At 53.8% G+C, this 17,582-nt stretch overlaps 1 protein-coding gene across 1 annotated transcript in view; it reads right to left on the bottom strand.

Annotated features, from left to right (window-relative positions):
- TBCD (tubulin folding cofactor D) overlaps positions 1–17,582 on the bottom strand; it is a 183,014-nt gene that overhangs the window by 38,777 nt on the left and 126,655 nt on the right. Inside the window, exons 16-18 of the mRNA XM_025361420.1 lie at positions 13,130–13,159; positions 9,267–9,352; positions 804–884 (exon numbers count right to left, since the gene is read on the bottom strand). Of these exons, the coding sequence (XP_025217205.1) occupies positions 804–884; positions 9,267–9,352; positions 13,130–13,159 (197 nt within the window). The remainder of the gene's footprint in view (positions 1–803; positions 885–9,266; positions 9,353–13,129; positions 13,160–17,582) is intronic.

Genomic DNA, 17,582 nt, shown 5'->3' with positions numbered 1-17,582 from the left:
GAGTTCCTTTCCCAGAGGCTCCCAGCCCTGAGAGCCCTGCCTGGACCACGGCAGGCAGCTGGGCCTCTTCCCAGGCAGCAGCAAACGCATCCCCCATGGGTCAGAAAGGACCTCCTCCACGTCACACCAACTGTCAAACTGAGATTCTGGACTTGCACCCTCACAAAGCCACCTCCACCCACAGGCACCTGCCGCTCCTCAGGGCTCCCGTGAGGAGTGCCACAGCATGGCACTGTCCTAGGAGGGGACCCTGAGCTCCTCGGGGCAGCGGTCACGGCACTAACGCTCTGTTTATGCTCCAGACCGCACTTCGCTTTTCCTTTGAGACACATTTAACTGCCTATGAAATGCAAGGAAACTCTGAAGCTGCTACTGTAATTATGAAAACGGCCACTAAAAACTGCTGGGCTCCCAGCAGACAGCACAGAAACCACCTGTGGAGCCACGTGGAGCAGAGTCGGGGGAAGTACCGCCTGCTGAGGGAGACAACAGAGGCTCCACCTCCAAGTTCCACCCGCGCCCCCTCGGACGCAGCGGCACTCCGCAACACACCAGCGTGGGCACTCGCACGGGAACACCAACACGTCGGACACACTGGACCAAGGTCTCCAGAAGTGGAACTGGAGACAGACCATGACCCAACACATCCGCATGAAGACTGGAATTCATATTACTTCTCAGAAGTTATTTTAAAATACGACATCCACAGTGAGAAAATACACTCAAGGCTTAGAAGCTCAACTGAATCTCTCCTTTGGGGGGAAAAAAAAACACTCTTAGAAAAACACAAACAGAAAACCTACCCATCCCAGTGGTTGATCTTCATGGTAACCAGGTGGTCTATCATCGGCTGGGTGTACTCAGGAAAGCCGGCAATATACACACTGGAAGAGACAGCAGGGAAGAGGTGGTGAGACGTGGAAGGATGAGAATGCACTGCCTGCGGGGGAGAATTCAGCACAGTTACTTTCAAAACCAGTTTGCCCATTTCTTCAAATCTACCACATGATCCAGCCATGCCCCCCTGAGCAGTTACGCCAAAGAAAAGAGCATTTGTGCACATAGCTTCACGTGTATCATGTGTAACAGCGAAAACCGGAAACCATCCTGACATCGTCTACGGAGAAAACAAACCGTGTTTGATCCACACAATCGAATACTCAGCAGCAACACACACAACCTGAATCTCAACTCCCCCAAGCCAAAGAAGCCTGACAAAACGAGTACACACGGCTTCGTTTCATCCACACAAAATTCAAGGACGGGAAACTAATCCACACCCACAGAGGCAGGTCAGTGGTGGCCTCCGGGTGGGGGAGGACCGAGGTGGGAATTACAGGGAGCAGACACGGGGAGGCTCCAGGGTGATGGCTGTGCTCAGGCCTCACACGCAGGAAGCTGTGTGCTGTGGTGAGCGTGTGCCAGCTGCACTTCAGTAAAACCCTGCACTCCATACACAGTGAATGTGTCCCCGTTACACCTCGTACAGCTGTTAAAAACTTTTAAGAAAATCCACAGGCAAGCTGACTTGTACCACAATATAAAAAGATGAACCCCAAACAAAACATTGGCACAAAATTTGTACAGAGACATCATAAAAGAAAATAAATAAAAGGCCAATAAACACATGAAAAGATGTTCAACATCAGTATTCAGCCAGGAATGCTAATTGTTAAACCATTACCCCGACTCGAATGGGTAAAATTTTAAAAGACTGACAAATACCAAGTGTTGGCACAGATGTGGGAAAACCAGAGCCACTTTGCAAAACAGTTTGGCAGTTTCTTATAAAATATACAAAAATTCCCTTTTAACTCTTTATCTGAAAGAAATGAAAATATACATCCACATGAAGATGATTTCTAAATAAATATATACAACTGCTTTATTCACCAGAGTCAAAAACTCAAAATAACCCAATGTCAGGCAAACTCATAGAAAAACTGTATAGCCACCGAACACTGCATACAACTCACCACAAAAAGGAGGTGCGGACACACGCGCCGCGGACACACGCGCCGAGGACACACGCGCCGAGGACACACGCGCCGCGGACACACGCGCCGAGGACACACGCGCCGCGGACACACGCGCCGCGGACACATGCACTGAGGACACACGCACCGCAGACAGGCCCCAGGCGCGCTCCACTGAGCAAAGAACACTGACACACAGGAGTGTGTTCCCTCTGACTCCATGGATGGGACCCTCCACGAGGGGCAGCCCTGCTCCACATCGAGGGCGGGGCAGCGGCTCACAGGCTGGGAGGAGGGAGGGTGGCTGTGGAGTGGTGGGAGCTCCACTCCCAAGGAAGATGCAGGTGACGCAGGTGGACACACCATCAGCCCCTCCACAACCGTCCACTCCACACGGGGGCAGCTGAAAGCAAATTATGTCTCAAAAATAAAAGTTACATCTTGTGAAAACAACATGGAAGACTTTTAAAAAATAATCTCCAAGTAGGATATGCCTTTCTAATTATGACTCAAAACCCAGAGCCATAAAAGAAATCGATCCCTACACATATGCCGAACAAAGTCTACCAGGAGAACACCAAAAACAAAGTCAAAAGTCAAACAACAAAATTGGAAAAAACATCCGCAACTGGTCTTACCAACAGGAGGATTCCCTAAAATAAACAAGTTCTTCTGAATCAATAAAAAAAATAGTGTAGCAGAAATATCATCAAAAAGTTTACAGAAAACACACACACACTTCAACCCCTTGAAGCGGTGCAGCCTCCGGCATGGAGGAAAAGAAAAGGAAGCCTCTGCTCAGCCGTCCAGCGGCCCGAGCCCCGGGGTCTGCAGCCGGAGCTGCGGGAAGCAGAAGGACACTGAGCCTGCTGGGCAGCACTTGGGCACAGCCCCAGTGGACGGTGGCCAGCAACGCACAGGAAACTGAGAACATGCGGATCCTCGGGTCCAGCATCTCCACTTTCGGTAACCCATTCCAAAATAACCGCACAGGTGAGGAACTGCAGACAAAAAAACATCCACCTTGTTTATGACAGCAAAAACCTGGATGGACCCAAAGGCCACGAGGGGGATCTATGAAGATCACGCCCAACGTCCAGATGCAAAAGGCTCTCCGGGAAGCGTGGGTGAGAGAACAGACGGCGCTTCCCCTCCCCTTCCTTGCTGCGGTGGCCCAGGGCTGTATCGTCTCTAAGACCCAGGAGCTCTCACGTCAGCCAGCCTCTGCTGATGAGCTCGGAGGTCGGTCCACACACGACAGGAGCAGACTCTCTGGGACACACGGGAAACCAGGCATGATGGCGGCACCGGGAAGAGTCGAGAGACAGGTTTGGTTTTCCCTGATCACTCCTGTCCCCTCTCAGTTTTACAGCATGTGATTTCTCCAATTCATTTATCTAAAACTCCAGCTGCTTGCACGGATTAACTGAACCTGCCACCACCGCCACCCACCTGTGTTGCCATGGCCTCCACCACGGCACCCGAGAGCAGACAGAGGAGCGGGGCCCAGGAAGAATGTTGACTGCAGAGGGGCCCAGGCACGAGCGTGAACTTCGGGCAGGCAGACAGGCACCTGCTGCAAGGCACCGGCCTGGGAAAGTCAGCCAGGGAGACAAGAGAAAGGAAGCAGATGGAGACAGAGCCCCTCGGAAGGTGAGGAAACAGCCTGGGAGAAACTCAGAAAAATTGAGAAATCAGGCAGCAGACGAGCTGTGGGAAACAGTGCCATGACGCCGAGAACCATGTCACCCAAGTCCCTGGCACAGAGGTGCTGCAGGGGCCCTGGGGCTGCACGCCCAGAAGGTAGATGCATCCGACTGCGTCCTAGAGCCCAGACAGCAGGGTCCCAGACAGCAGGGTCCCAGCAGCAGGGTCCCAGACAGACAGCAGGGTCCCAGACAGACAGCAGGGTCCCAGACAGCAGGGTCCCAGAGAAGCAGGCAGGCGGCCAGTGACTTCATGGAAAGCAGCAGATAGAGGCAAGGCCACCTGAGTGCTCACGCAGGCAAGGGCACCAACTAGCAACTGACCCTGAAGAAGACACGCTCCTGAGCCCCTGGCCCAAGGCGGCAGAAAAAGGGGTGTGTCCTGGGTACCCAAGGTCCCAGAGGAGAAAAGTATGAGAACCAAGGTGAGTATCCACCAGAAGGTGGGAGAGACGGAGGGGCTGGAGGGAGCCAGGGCAGGCAGAGATGTGAAAGAGAATGGACTCTGGCCACGAGCAAACCAGACAGAACCCACAGGCAAAGCACGGATGGGAGAGGTCAGGGCGTGAGGGTGCAGGGTCAGCTCGGACGCTTCTGCGAGACAAAGGCAGCTGGAAGTGAGGTGACGGCATAGAGAGGGTCCCAGGATGAGGCGTGTCTGAGGCCTATTAGGGATGTGGAAGTGGCAGACCGAGGTCACCAGCCATGTGTGGGCAATGAGAGAAGGAGAAGCAAGTGAGCTGAGTATGTGGACGAGATGTCATTCACCAATTCAGGAAATACACAAGCAAACAGTTGACTTCGAGGCTTCCTTGCTTTGAGGAGCTTATACAATAGGAACATAAAAAATTATTGAAAAGTAAAAGACGACAAAATATATTTTTAAAAGGACGCTCGACGCTGAAGATACCAGAAATCAGAGAAGGAAATTTACAACAGCAGGAAGACCAAAACACCCAAAGTCCTCATGACTGCTCACCCCGACAGAAAAACAGCCAGGGAGAACAGAAGCTGTGCCATGCGCTCACACCAAAACCCACGGGGCTCAAAGCCCCTCAGCTGGTGGGGCGACCACGCAGCGAGAACCACTGAGGAACCCCGAAACACAGGGAGCTGAGGAGGCAGGGAGCTGACAAAGGAAGCCACCTGCAGATTCTAAACTGGTGGAGCCCCAGGGACAGGAGTGCCGGCAGGACGGGGCCTCCCGGAGGGAGGGTCGTGTGCACAGTGCTGACCACGGTGTAGTCGTTCAACAGCTCACATCTGCCACACCCGCCACCATACTGAAACCCGTATTGAAAACTGGCGATTTTATTACATGTAAACTACATGCAATAAAGCAGATGTACAAAGATAAAACTGATTTTTTTTTTTTTTTTGAGGCGGAGTCTTGCTCTGTCACCAGGATGGAATGCAGAGGCGCGATCTCGGCTCACTGCAACCTCCACCTCCTGGGTTCAAGCAATTCTCCTGCCTCAGCCTCCCAAGCAGCTGGGACTACAGGTGAGTGCCACCACGCCCAGCTAGTTTTTGTATTTTTGGTAGAGATGGGGTTTCACCATGTTGGCCAGGATGATCTCTTGTCATCGTGATCTGCCTACTTCAGTCTCCCAAAGTGCTGGAATTACAGGCATGAGCCACCGCGCCCAGCCCAAAGCTGATTTTTTTAAAAAAAGGCTTTGACTTAGGAATATAAGAGATACTGAAAGGAAAAGCCACAGAGTGGGAGGAAATATGTAGCAAGGAAGCATCTGAAAAAAGGAATTGTACGCAGAATGCATGAAGAATTCTCAAATTCTCAATAGGAAGAAAACCACTAACCTAATAAATGGGCGAAAGATTTGTTAAACACGCCCCTGAAATGGATGATGACTGAAACAGCATCATCAGTCACTAGACACAAGTTAGTGAGCTGCTTCCACACCCCAAGACAGTAGCCAAGCTTGAAAGACCAAACACCCCCAGTGCCGGCAAAGACCCCGGACCCCGAGCTACCATCCGGCCCTGGGGGTGCGTGGCACCACCATGCTGAAAGTCGTGTGGCCATTTCATAAGTGGCACCACCACGGTGAAAGTCGTGTGGCCATTGCATAAGAAGTTACAGGCAGGGTGTGCTGGCTCATGCCTGTAATGCCAGCATCTTGGGAGGTCAAGGCAGGCGGATCACTTGAGACCAGGAGTTCAAGACCACCCTGGGCAACGTGATTTGTCATCTCTACAAAAAAATACAAAAATTAGCCAGGCATGGTGGCACGCACCTGTGGTCCCAGCTACTCGGGAGGCTGAGGTGGGAGGATCACTTGGACTCAGGAGGTCGAGGCTGCAGTGAGCCGTGACTGTGCCACCACACTCCAGCCTGGGTGACAGAGCAAGGCTCTGTCTCAAAAAGACCAAAAAACCTTACAGCACAGCCACCCAGCTCTGGGCATCTATGCCAGACAACAAGAGTGCAGGCCAAAGACAGACGTGTACACACGTTCACCGCAGCTGCATTTGTGATAACCCAGACGGGACACTGCCCAGAAGCCCCTCACCAGGTGAGTGGAGACAGACGCTGTACACCACACCCCTGGCCCTGGAGGCTCCGTGGATGGTGCCCCCAGGCGGAAAGTCTGAAGGAAGCACGGAGCGGAGGAAGCCAGTGTGAGTGAGGAGGGCGCCCACTGCCTGGACACATTCACACCATTCACACGGGGCGGAGGAAGCCAGTGTGAGTGAGGAGGGCGCCCACTTCCTGGACCCATCACACGGGGCAGAGGAAGCCAGTGTGAGTGAGGAGGGTGCCCACTGCCTGGACACATTCACACGGGGCGGAGGAAGCCAGTGTGAGTGAGGAGGGCGCCCACTTCCTGGACCCATTCACACGGGGCGAAGGAAGCCAGCGTGAGTGAGGAGGGCGCCCACTGCCTGGACCCATTCACACCATTCACACGGGGCGGAGGAAGCCAGTGTGAGTGAGGAGGGCGCCCACTTCCTGGACCCATTCACACGGGGCGAAGGAAGCCAGTGAGAGTGAGGAGGGCGCCCACTGCCTGGACCCATTCACACGGGGTGGAGGAAGCCAGCGCGAGTGAGGAGGGTGCCCACTGCCTGGACCCATTCACACAGAGCTTCGGGAAATGCAGACACAGCTGCAGTGACGGCAACAGACCAGGGTTGCCTGAAGAAGGGGGTGGGAGGGGAGGGACCCCAAAAGGGCAAGGGGAAACCTGAGTCTTTTCTCGTCTTGATTGTGGTGACAGGTATGAATTTACAGGTGTTAACGTTTACAAAATCCTCAACGCGGCTGTGACGATAAACAGGAGAGTGGGGCGACGGCTGGTTCCCCATCCTCCTCGTCTCGCCTGACAGTCTTCCCGGGGGACCTTCCATTAGTTCAGTTCCAGTCTGTGTGTCCGAAACTCCAATTTGCAGAGGAAACATCTCCGTGTCAGCACGGCTGAAACTTCCTCACAGGCCAGCACGTGTGAGCTGAGCCCCGACCTCCTCACACTCAACAACACTGTCGCCCTCGGCTGTGCCCTCCACCTGCGGAGCGATGCCAACACTGCCCTGAGACCCTGTGTAATGCCCTGGCGACTCCCACCTTCCTCCAGTGGGCACACCTCCAGGCCCCCAACCCTCTCCCCTTTCCCGAGAGCCCCCAAGCCCTCTCCTTATTTCCAGTCACCAAATACTGCCACAGTGATATATTCAAAACACAGACCTGACCATCAAAGTGCCAGGACCTCAGGACAATCCACACTCTTCGTTATGGCTCAGAGGCCCCCAACAGCTCCCCACCAGGGCCCAGGGCCCTGTTAACTCTCCTCCCTGTTGGGCTGTGCCCAATCCCATGCCCTCTGCTGAACAGGACCACTGCCTCCCTCACCCCAAGGTCCAGGCTGACAGCAGGACCCCGCCTCGGGTACAGGGGGCCCCGTGGTGCTAGGGTGCAGCCACAACCGCCGGTCCCCACGATGCCGCACTCAGGACTGGAGGGGCCTGCCTGCCGGTGTGTCCTCACAAGGTGGCATCTGGTCGGCACGCAGGGCCTGGCACCGTGAGGAAGCCAAACACACTGAGGGAAGACATGCCTGGACCCAGGTCTCGTGTTGGCAAATGTTTTTATAAAACGCACACAGCTAATTACATGCGAGTTTTAGGCTGGCTTAGAAACCTCAGCAACAAGGGAAACATGCTGAAGCTTCCATTAGCTGTCAGGTATGTTACCCAGGAAACTCGGGAAAAGGCAGCAGATTTTCCTTTTCTTGAGATGGAGTCTCACTCTGTTGTCCAGGCTGGACTGCAGTGGCGCGATCTCGGCTCACTGCAACCTCCGCTTCCTGGGCTCGAGTGATTCTCCTGCCTCAGCCTCCTGAGTAGCTGGGACTACAGGCACCTGCCACCACGCCTGGCTAATTTTTGTATTTTTAGTAGACACGGGGTTTCGCCAACTCCTGACCTCAGGTGATCCACCTGCCTTGGCCTCCCAGAGTGCTGGGATTACAGGCGTGAGCCACTGCACCCGGCCAGTAGATTTTCCACATAAAATATATGGCCAAGTATTAATAGGAAAGAACTGATAAGGCAAAAAAGGACATTAAATGTTGAGGAAAATTGAAAGGATATAAAAATACAGATAGATGTGTTCAAAGATCCTTCCTGGGAAAGAGGTTCAAACGCTACATTTTGAAAATTCTGCCCAGGCTGGTGATGGAGAAACGTCCTTTCTGCACAGTCTACACAGCAGGGCTGTTAGGGAATCGATCTTTAAGGTATTTAATGGTTAATAATGTTAAACATGCATCAGGCATGCTTCTTGTCCTAATTTAAGGCAAATAAATCACTTCATGAAGTCACACCCCACGGCACTCCAGCCTGGGCGACAGAGCTAGACTCCACCTCCAAAAATAAATAAAGTCACATCCTTTCTCGCATATCTGCTGCGATGGATCAACTAAGACAACTGAAGTAACCTCCCCAGTACCTAATTATACAACTACAAAAATGTGATATAATTCTGTAAACTGCAATTAGAGGTGCTAAATATTTGTTTCTAACCTGATTTCTAAAATACCTCCTACTCATTTCATAAACAATCTACAGATAACTTCAACTTCAAAACACTTTCTAGCACCGAAACAGAAAAAGAAACAGTCCCTTCTAATCCAAGATTTCAAACTGGGAAAGCATTTAGGACATCCAGTAGGGAAGTGTCAGGAGGAGGCGCGGCCGTGCTTGCAGCTGCTTCCTGTCAAACTCCAAGCCCTGCACAGAAGCAGCACGGGTAAAACGGGGCGACCAGGAGAGAAATCATAAGCAGGGACAGCACTCACGGCAAGGCCGCACTCCTGAAGCTGAGCCAAGCTTTAACACTTGAGTAAATGTCTCCCATCTACCGAGTAAAGCATGAGGTGAGTCCAATCAACATGAAACACAAGTTTCGATAACTGTCCCAATTCCATTTTTAATTTTTCACACAAAAACCATGTTACATTTAGTGGACATTACAGGATGAAAAAAGAAAATGGTGGAAGCTGATTTTTGACATCAAATCTGATTTTAGGATATTCTATTTTTGTGATATACATTAAAAACTTACCTTATAACCAGGAAACAGTTGGCTCTGTTACCGACAGCAAAATAGTCGGCTGTGGTCAAAATATCAATCCCATGCGGGAAAGTGCCCTAATAAAAAAGTGAAATTGGGGGAAAAAGAAGAATTTGAATGAGCAAAGGCATTTTACCAAGTTCCATCATCATATCCACAGACACTGACACTCACGAACCCCGAGCCCTGAGGCAGGTGGCAAGCGAGCCACACACCACAGACACTGCTCACCGAGGACTTCCACGCCACACTGACTTCCCGACGGGCTCCCTAGACCACACCACGCCCAACGACTGAAACCACTCACAAGGATTTCATCGTTTTCAAACAACTCAAACGTTTCCACTTCGGTATGCTGTAGGAGACCTTTCCTTAAAACCTACACCGTAAATGGGCTTCAGGTTTCAACAGTGTTCCAGCCACTGACCTCCACCAGCCCGAGCCCCATGCCACAAAGCTGGCAGGTCGGTGCACACCAGAGCAAGCAAGCCTGGGTCAGGTTGGGGATGCAGCCGCCTGCCCAGTCTGCGAAGCCTGGACCAGAGCCCAGGCCTCGCTCGGCTGTCCTGGGCGGGCAGGACGTTGACTGGGGGCAGCCGGCCCAGCCAGTTCTGGGGGCTGGTGACAGCTGACCCCAGAAGCATCGAGGACCAGCAGCCCCCAAGGCTCTGACATGGGAGAGGCGGACCTCCTCCCACCCCACGACAGTCTCCCAGTGGAGCCCCAGTGGAGCCCCAGCTCCAGCCCCGAAGGCTGCATGGTGTTACTGAGACCACTCTCAGGTTCCAGGATTTGAAATTCTGGAAACAACATAAATAATATCCTAAGAAAATACAAATGACAAACTTTGAACCAAACACAGAAAGCCTTACAGCTATAAACCGCAGCAGGGTTTTTCAAAGGCCTCCCAGGCCTGCCCACCTCTGAGGCCGGGATCCAGATCCCTCCTTGACTTTAACACACTCATCACCACCCTGCACTTCATCATGAAAACCTCACACCTTCGTCCGTGTCATCGCTTCGCAAATAAAGTAGCTGAACAGCCAGCTTTCCTGAGAACACCCAGGGCCACATTCATGCTTCCCGCCAGGAGAGCCGGAATGAGCAGGTACCATGCGGCTTTCTCCCAGCAAATCCTTCCCAAGGGTTACACTGGGAGCTTGGGCTGATGGAGATACCAGAAACTTCTGCCTGAGGCTGCTGGAATCAGTGACAGCACGAGCGTCCTTCACTGAACCGTGGAACAGGGGAGAAACAGGCACCCGAGTGGAGGTGTCGCAGCTCACTCTGCGGAAAGACAGCAGGTGCCACAACCTGGGATGTCGCCCACTGGGGTGCAACTCCATGTCCCACATAACGGCAGGCAGGAGCCCAGGGAAACGTCCGGGGTGGCCCAGGACCAGGTCTCACTGAGAACAAGAACAAGGGGACTCTGTGACCAGCATCCCCCCCACGGTGAGAACAAAGCAAGACCAACACAGGGGCTAAGGCTCTGTCTGGCCAGGCTGGAGCTGGAACAACAGGCTCCCAGCAGACAAAGGTGGGCTCAGCTGCCCTGAGCCTCAACTTCCCCACCTGTGCAGGGAGGAAGTTGGGGGCCTGGGTGTGGACAGGCCACCACGAGGGCCCGATGGTGCTGGGGGCCCGGACAGCACTCGCCTAGGAGCAGGGTCGTAGGGCTGGCATGTCTGGCAGGCCCTGGACATGGAAGTTGCCCATGGGTTAGTCACCACCTGCTCAAGAGCCCCCAGGCTCAGTGGGGAGAAGGCAGAGACCACTCAGGACCAGAGTCTCCAACTCCAGCCAAGATGAGCCTGGACAGAGAAGCTGGTCCCTCGTCTCTGCCCCCAGCCCCCTCCGTGTCCCCCAGGCCGCTCCCCAACCACCCCCCATCTCTGCTGCTGTTACCCAGTAGCCTCTACTATAAATGCGTTTCTTACAACTTCATTCCAAATCTGTGTATTAGAAACAGCCTTCTCCACATCCAAGGGTTTTTAGGCTGCTTCCCTGCGTGCTACATAACATGTCCGCTCCCATTTGCTTTGCCAAGTTCTCGACCTTCTTCTCAAATGTTTCTATCCAACCTCAGCAGGACGTGGCCGTGCGGGCCGGGGACACTCCGGACCTGCGCATCTCACACTCCTGTCAAAGTCTGTGTCTCTTCAGAGTCTGTGCAGCTTCTTCCACGAGGCTCCCGCTACCATCCGCATGCTGGTCACTGTGCCGGATGTTCTGAGACTCATGGGGCTCAGGCTCAGGACTGAGGTGCAAGACTCCTGCACCCACGGGAATATCCCATTTTTTGGCTGCTTGCCTAAATTTAGACCAAGTTTAAAGGCCTTTCCTTTCCCTGTCAATCAATCCCCAACCTAAGCTGCCCCGACAAAGGTAACGGGGCTCAAATCTAGCCACACACACAGGGAAGCCGGTCAGCTCAGCTGCAGGGCCCCGTGGCTCCCTACGCGACCCATCTGCTCCTCCCAGGAAGTGGTATCTGGGAACCCGAAACAGAGTGTGACGGTGGAGTGTGCCCCAGGCCCACACAGCGTGGTCGCCACCCCGGGCTCTGGCCTCAGCACGCCCCCCTCCGGCGGGGACTCTGGAGGGGCTGGAAGCCCAGGAACAGGGAGACGACGTCTCCTGGGCTGTCACTTTCCAGGAAGCAAGTCCGTCAGCTCAGCTAAGTGGTTTCCAAGAAGCTCCTTCCTACTCACAGCAGCCGCACTCTCCACTCAAAAGCCCAAACCTCATTCATGTTCTCCTCGGCCTGTGCGGCTCTTGCTGTCTGCACACCCAGGCTCCCCTTCCAAGGCTGGTGTCTCTTCCTAATGAACTGGCTCCTACCAGGGCTCAGGGCTCTGAACACGTGCAGACCCCACGGCACCCCAAGGACACTGGGTGGGCCTCGGCCACCTCGGGCCAACAAGAGGAAATCACGCCCCTTCCTGGGCTCTGTCTACAGAAAGCCGCCCACACCACTCATGCCAGGCTCCTCGAGAACCATTTCAATAACATGCACAAGTCCTCATCCGCCCGCCTCTCCAGCTGACTCTGGCATCCGGCTTTTCCTCTGGACTCATTTGGCCTTGATGCTTCCACTCCAAGTCGGACACCTTTGCCTGGAGGGTTCCCCACAGGTCAGAAAGGTCCACAGGCCACATGCACACCATCCACCCCACACGACCCAGCCACAGCCCAGACCCCGGCTGCATTTGCTTTGCTGCCTGGGAACTCCAGAACCTTCTCGGCTGACTTCTCTGGGAACCTTGCTTCCCGCCCAGGTCCAGCCCAGACCCTGGTCCGCTCTCCGGCCTCTGTCCCACTCTCCTGCAAGGCCCGACCACACACCCAAAATGTGACGTCATCACACACAACATGAATAACCTGGGCCCCCATTCACAGGTGAAGCTGACCAGTGACCAGATGTCAGGGTCAGAGGGCACAGCAAAAGCAGCCCCAGCATGACGAAGGGTCGTGGGGTCCACAGCTCCTGGGAGCTGGCTTCTGGGCCCGCCTACGGTCCGGATGAGGCACGCGCTGACGTCAACAGAGTCAGCTCCTGCTCTGTGTGGGATGAGGCGGGGTCAGGTCTGCGTCCCTGCAAGGCCAGCCTGTTCCCAGGGACCCGCCCCCCTCGCAGAGTCACATTATGTGGCCCTTGGCAACACGTAAAGCGCAGCTTTCCGGCCTGTGTGTGCAAACTGCTGTACGTGCAGGTTCCCGGTGACCCTGCCACTGATGTAGCCACACCACACCTCGCAGTGCGAAAAGACACCGGGGTTATGGCTCTCCAGATTCCTACCTGTAAACCTGCAGGAAGCTTTTGGAATAAAGGTGTTTAAAAGCAGCCATACCTGTCTCCCCACATTCTCCTGGAAGGCGGCCTGCGGAGCAAAGAACAAACACAGCAGGTAAGCGAGGTCAGCTTCCGCCAACACCAGAGGCAAGTTCAGAACAAACAGCGCAACGTCAATGACCCACGGCTTTATTTTTTAAATAAAAGCCCTCGTTGTTGGCTGAACAGAGCCTCAAGGTGTGTCACTCTGTTTTTACGTCCTGGTGCTCTTTAAAACCACAATTTAAGAATTCAAGTTTATAAACTCAGACACATCCTGAAAACTGGCCTTTACCACTGAGCCTTCCAGCAGCACCACGCGGAGGCCCCAGCTGTTAACTCACAGCCCAGAGCCCCAACACTCTTCCTCAGGAGCTCTGTGAGGCAGCTCATGGTCACCAACGGGCACCGCGTGCCGCCCTCCAGGGAGGGCGCTCTGCCCACACCCATGGCACGGTGTCAACAGGCCGAGTCCCAGGCCGGGCACAGGCCCAGAGCAGGGGCTGCTGAAAAGGTTGAAATGTGAACTTCAACAGGATAAGTGCTTCCAGGAGGCCTCTCATGTCCTCCCCACACACCCCTGCCCTCCTTAGGCGCACCAACCAGGTGGAGCAGGTTACCTGGGCAAGGTGACAAACACACTTCCCTTCCCATGTGTCACCAGCCGGTGCCCTGTCCTTCCCAAAGCACCTGGGCTCAGAGTTCTCGGGGCTGGAGACACAGGAGGCTTCAGCATCCCAGGAAGACCCAGCAAAGTGCACACGCGGCCACACCGCACACGGCCACACCGCACACGGCCGCACCGCACACAGCCGCACCGCACACGGCCACAGCACACACGGCCGCACCGCACACGGCCGCACCACACACGGCCGCACCACACACAGCCACAGCACACACACCACCGGCACGGGGGGGAGGTCAGGGAGGCTGGCGGCTTCAGGGAGCACGCGCTGGAGAAGCGACCTCCTGCCCGGCAGGATTCCTGCCAACGCTCGCCTGGGGGCTTCCTGAGAGCAAGGCCGAGTGAGGGCTGCTGGCAGGTGCGCGCACAGACGGGCACCAGGTAAGGAACCGAAACACAGCCACCCAGGGTCTGTGCCCCCAACCCCAGGGAAAAGGAACAGACGCACCCACCACCTCTGGCCAGTCACACAGAAACCAGACATGCAGGTGGTTCCAAGGCAGACCCTTGGGCTGGGCTGTGCTGGAGATGGGCGGAAACAGGTGCTTCGCGGCGGGCTCCCGTGCAGCTCTTACACCGGGAGGGAAGAGGCCTGACTGCTGCCGTTTGCCATTTTGTGACTTTTGAGATAAATTCAATGGGAAAGTAAGAAACAAAACCCGCCAAAAGGCAACGCAACAAAGATATACTCTGATGTTAATTTAACGCACACTATTTAGGAACACATGTACTATTCCAGTGGTATCTAAAAGATGTTTTAAAAATTCAAGACTTATGTGGAAAAGCACAAGCCTTAAAACAGGGAAAACAATTCTGAAAAAGCAGACGCTGGGAGGCATCGCCCTACCCAGTGCGAAGGCTGACGACGCGCAGCAGTGTCGCAGCACAGCCCGTCACACGGTGCGCGCTGGCGGAACAGACGCACAGACCAACCAGCAGAGCAGACACACGGGACAGCATCCCTGGGACCCGGTGAGGCGGAGTTCCCAGACCTTAAGAAAGTCTTCACGTCTTACAAAGCACTAAAACATGATCCACAAAAACAGAAAACTGACCAAGACCCCAGCAGAATTAAAAAATTAAAAACTCCGCCCTATTAAAGAGGATGGAAAGATGAGCCACAGACTGGCAGAGAGCCAAACACAAATCCAACACAGGACCAGAATCCCACATATGTAAAGAGTGCTCAAAACTCAACAACAAAAAACAATCCACTTAGAAAATGGGTAAAGACCTGAGCAGACATTTCACCAAAGAGAAGGTACAGATGGCAAGTAAGCCCGTGAAAGATCCTCCGCACCACCAGGCATGACACAAGCGCAGGCAAAGCCCACAACACATCACCACACGCCTGTCAGAAAGGCCGACACAGAAAACGGTGACCACATCAGACGCAGGCGAGGACAGAGAAAGGCAGGGCTGCTGACAGGTGGTGGTGCGAACATGAATGGAGCAGCTGCTCTAGAAAGCAGTTTAAATGTCCAACTACCACGACCCAGAAACTACTCCTGGCATTTATCCCAGAGAAACGGAAGCTACACTCACACGAAAACCTGAGCACGAACGTTTACAGCAGCTTAAAGACCAGAAACCATCCTGATGCCCTCCTGATGCCCTAACACATAAACGGTCACACAAACCACGGCACCCTCAGCAACAGAAGCTCGGGGTGGGTCTCCGGAGAGCTGTGCTGAGAGAAGAAAGCTACAGCCTTGGAGGCCACAGAGTTCATTTACACAGCATTCCCGAGATGACAGAATAGGCAACGGAGAGCCGACCAGTGGCTGTCAAGGGTCAGGAGACGGAAACAGCAGGGGCTGTGGGCAAAGCAGGAGCACAGGGCCTCTCGGGGAGACGGGGCTGCTCTGTATCCTGACTGTGGTAGTGGATACATGAATTTGTATGTGATACAATCACACAGAACTAAACGCGTGAGCGTGCATGGTGCACACACGCACACACACGTGCACATACACGCACACACGTGCCCTCGCACACACGTACACACACACGGGTACGGGTAAAACCAAGGAAGTAGGAATAAGCCTGGTGGGTTGGCTCAATGTTCATGTCTAGGCTGCGATGTTCCACTGCGCTTTTGCCAGATTTTATCATGGAGGCAATGGTGAAACACGCATGGGCTCTCCCTGCATTAGTCTTTAAAACTGCATGTAAATCTCTGCCAGGTGCAATGGCTCACGTCTGTAATCCCAGCACTTTGGGAGGCTGAGACGGGCAGATCAATTGAGGTCAGGAGTCCGAGACCATCCTGGCCAACATGGTGAAACCCTGTCTCTACTAAAAATACAAAAAGTAGCCAGGTGTGGTGGTGCGCGCCTGTAATCCCAGCAACTCGGGAGGCTGAGGCAGGAGAATTGCTTGAACTGGGGAGGCGGAGGTTGCAATAAGCCAAGATCGCACCACTGCACTGGGAAGGAAGGGAGGGAAAAAGGGAGGGAGGGAGGGAGAGAAGGAGGGAGGAAGGGAGAGAAGAAGGGAGGGAGGGAGGGAAGAAAGGAGGGAAGGAGGGAGGGAAGGAAGGAGGGAGGGAGGGAGGGAAGGATGGAGGGAGGGAGGGAAGGATGGAGGGAGGGAAGGAGGGAGGGAGGGAGGGAAGGATGGAGGGAGGGAAGAAGGGAAGAAGGGAAGGAGGGAAGAAGGGAGGGAAGGAAGGGATGCACTGCATATAAATCTCAATTATCCCAAAATAAAAAGTCACAAATAGAGGTCAGACACTAAATATCCAATGAAATGCTGGATGAAAAGATTTAAAATCTTTTCAGTTAAATGGGGGCTTTAAGTGCCTTTACTTTAACTGTCAGTGAACAGGGCCCCATCCCCACCCCCCTTCCTCATGATGAACAAGAAGCCACGACCACCCCGTCTCTACTGCCCCTTCCTTCCCGGCAGGGGACACGTCTTTCTGCAACGTCAACACGTTTGGGGGCCTGCTAGACTCCTTCCAATGTGCAGACAAACCAGCGTTCAGCAACGAACACAGCTGGAACGGTTTTCACAAACTCACTCACACACTGCCTGAGTCGCCGCGCGAACAGCTGGAACTGCTTTCACAAACTCACTCACACGCTGACTGCCTGAGTCGCCGCGCTCCTGCCAGTGCTGAGAACCAGCTGCAGCACCTTCCTCACCGCGTCACTGGGAGGGTCACGAACCGCGGGATGCACGACCGCAGCCTTTGCTGCCGTGGCCAATCTCGACATGGGAGCACCAAGGCGATGCAGGGCGTCTAGAGTTCAGGGGCAAGGGACCGTGTCCAGCCCCAAGGAGGGACGGGACTTCAATGCCTTTCACTGCTGCCTCCTGGCCGGTGCTGAAGAGGCCTCGGGGCCCCCAGGGGTGACCTCACCCAGTGAGACAGCGAGGAACAGGAACCCAGCGGTGCCAGGAAGACCGAGACATCTTTATCTGAAAGCAGCAGCTCCACAGTTGGAAAAAATGATTCCCAATGCTGAGGCCCTCGATCCTCACATTTCCTAATAGGCTTCAAACAGGGAATCTTTTACCTTTGGCTGTTTTAATTTTGCAAGCTACTGGGTAAGCAAGGTGCACTCTGGTGGTATTTATTATAAAAGATTTATTGCCAGTTTAAAGGGATTTTAATGTGAAAAAATGATTTATATTATTTCACCTCATATTCAGGGTTCACAGAAGCCTAAGTAATTTTATTACTGCTTCCCATGAAATGTCTTAGGTTGCAGTAAAGAAAATCTAAAAGCTTATTTCTAAGTACAGATTTAACATAAAATTTTATTATATTTCATAGTCT

This window comes from Theropithecus gelada, chromosome 16, assembly GCF_003255815.1.
Source record: "Theropithecus gelada isolate Dixy chromosome 16, Tgel_1.0, whole genome shotgun sequence".
Classification (NCBI taxonomy): domain Eukaryota; kingdom Metazoa; phylum Chordata; class Mammalia; order Primates; family Cercopithecidae; genus Theropithecus; species Theropithecus gelada.
Note: the sequence above shows the minus strand (reverse complement) of the source record. Positions and strands in the feature narration are given on the sequence as shown.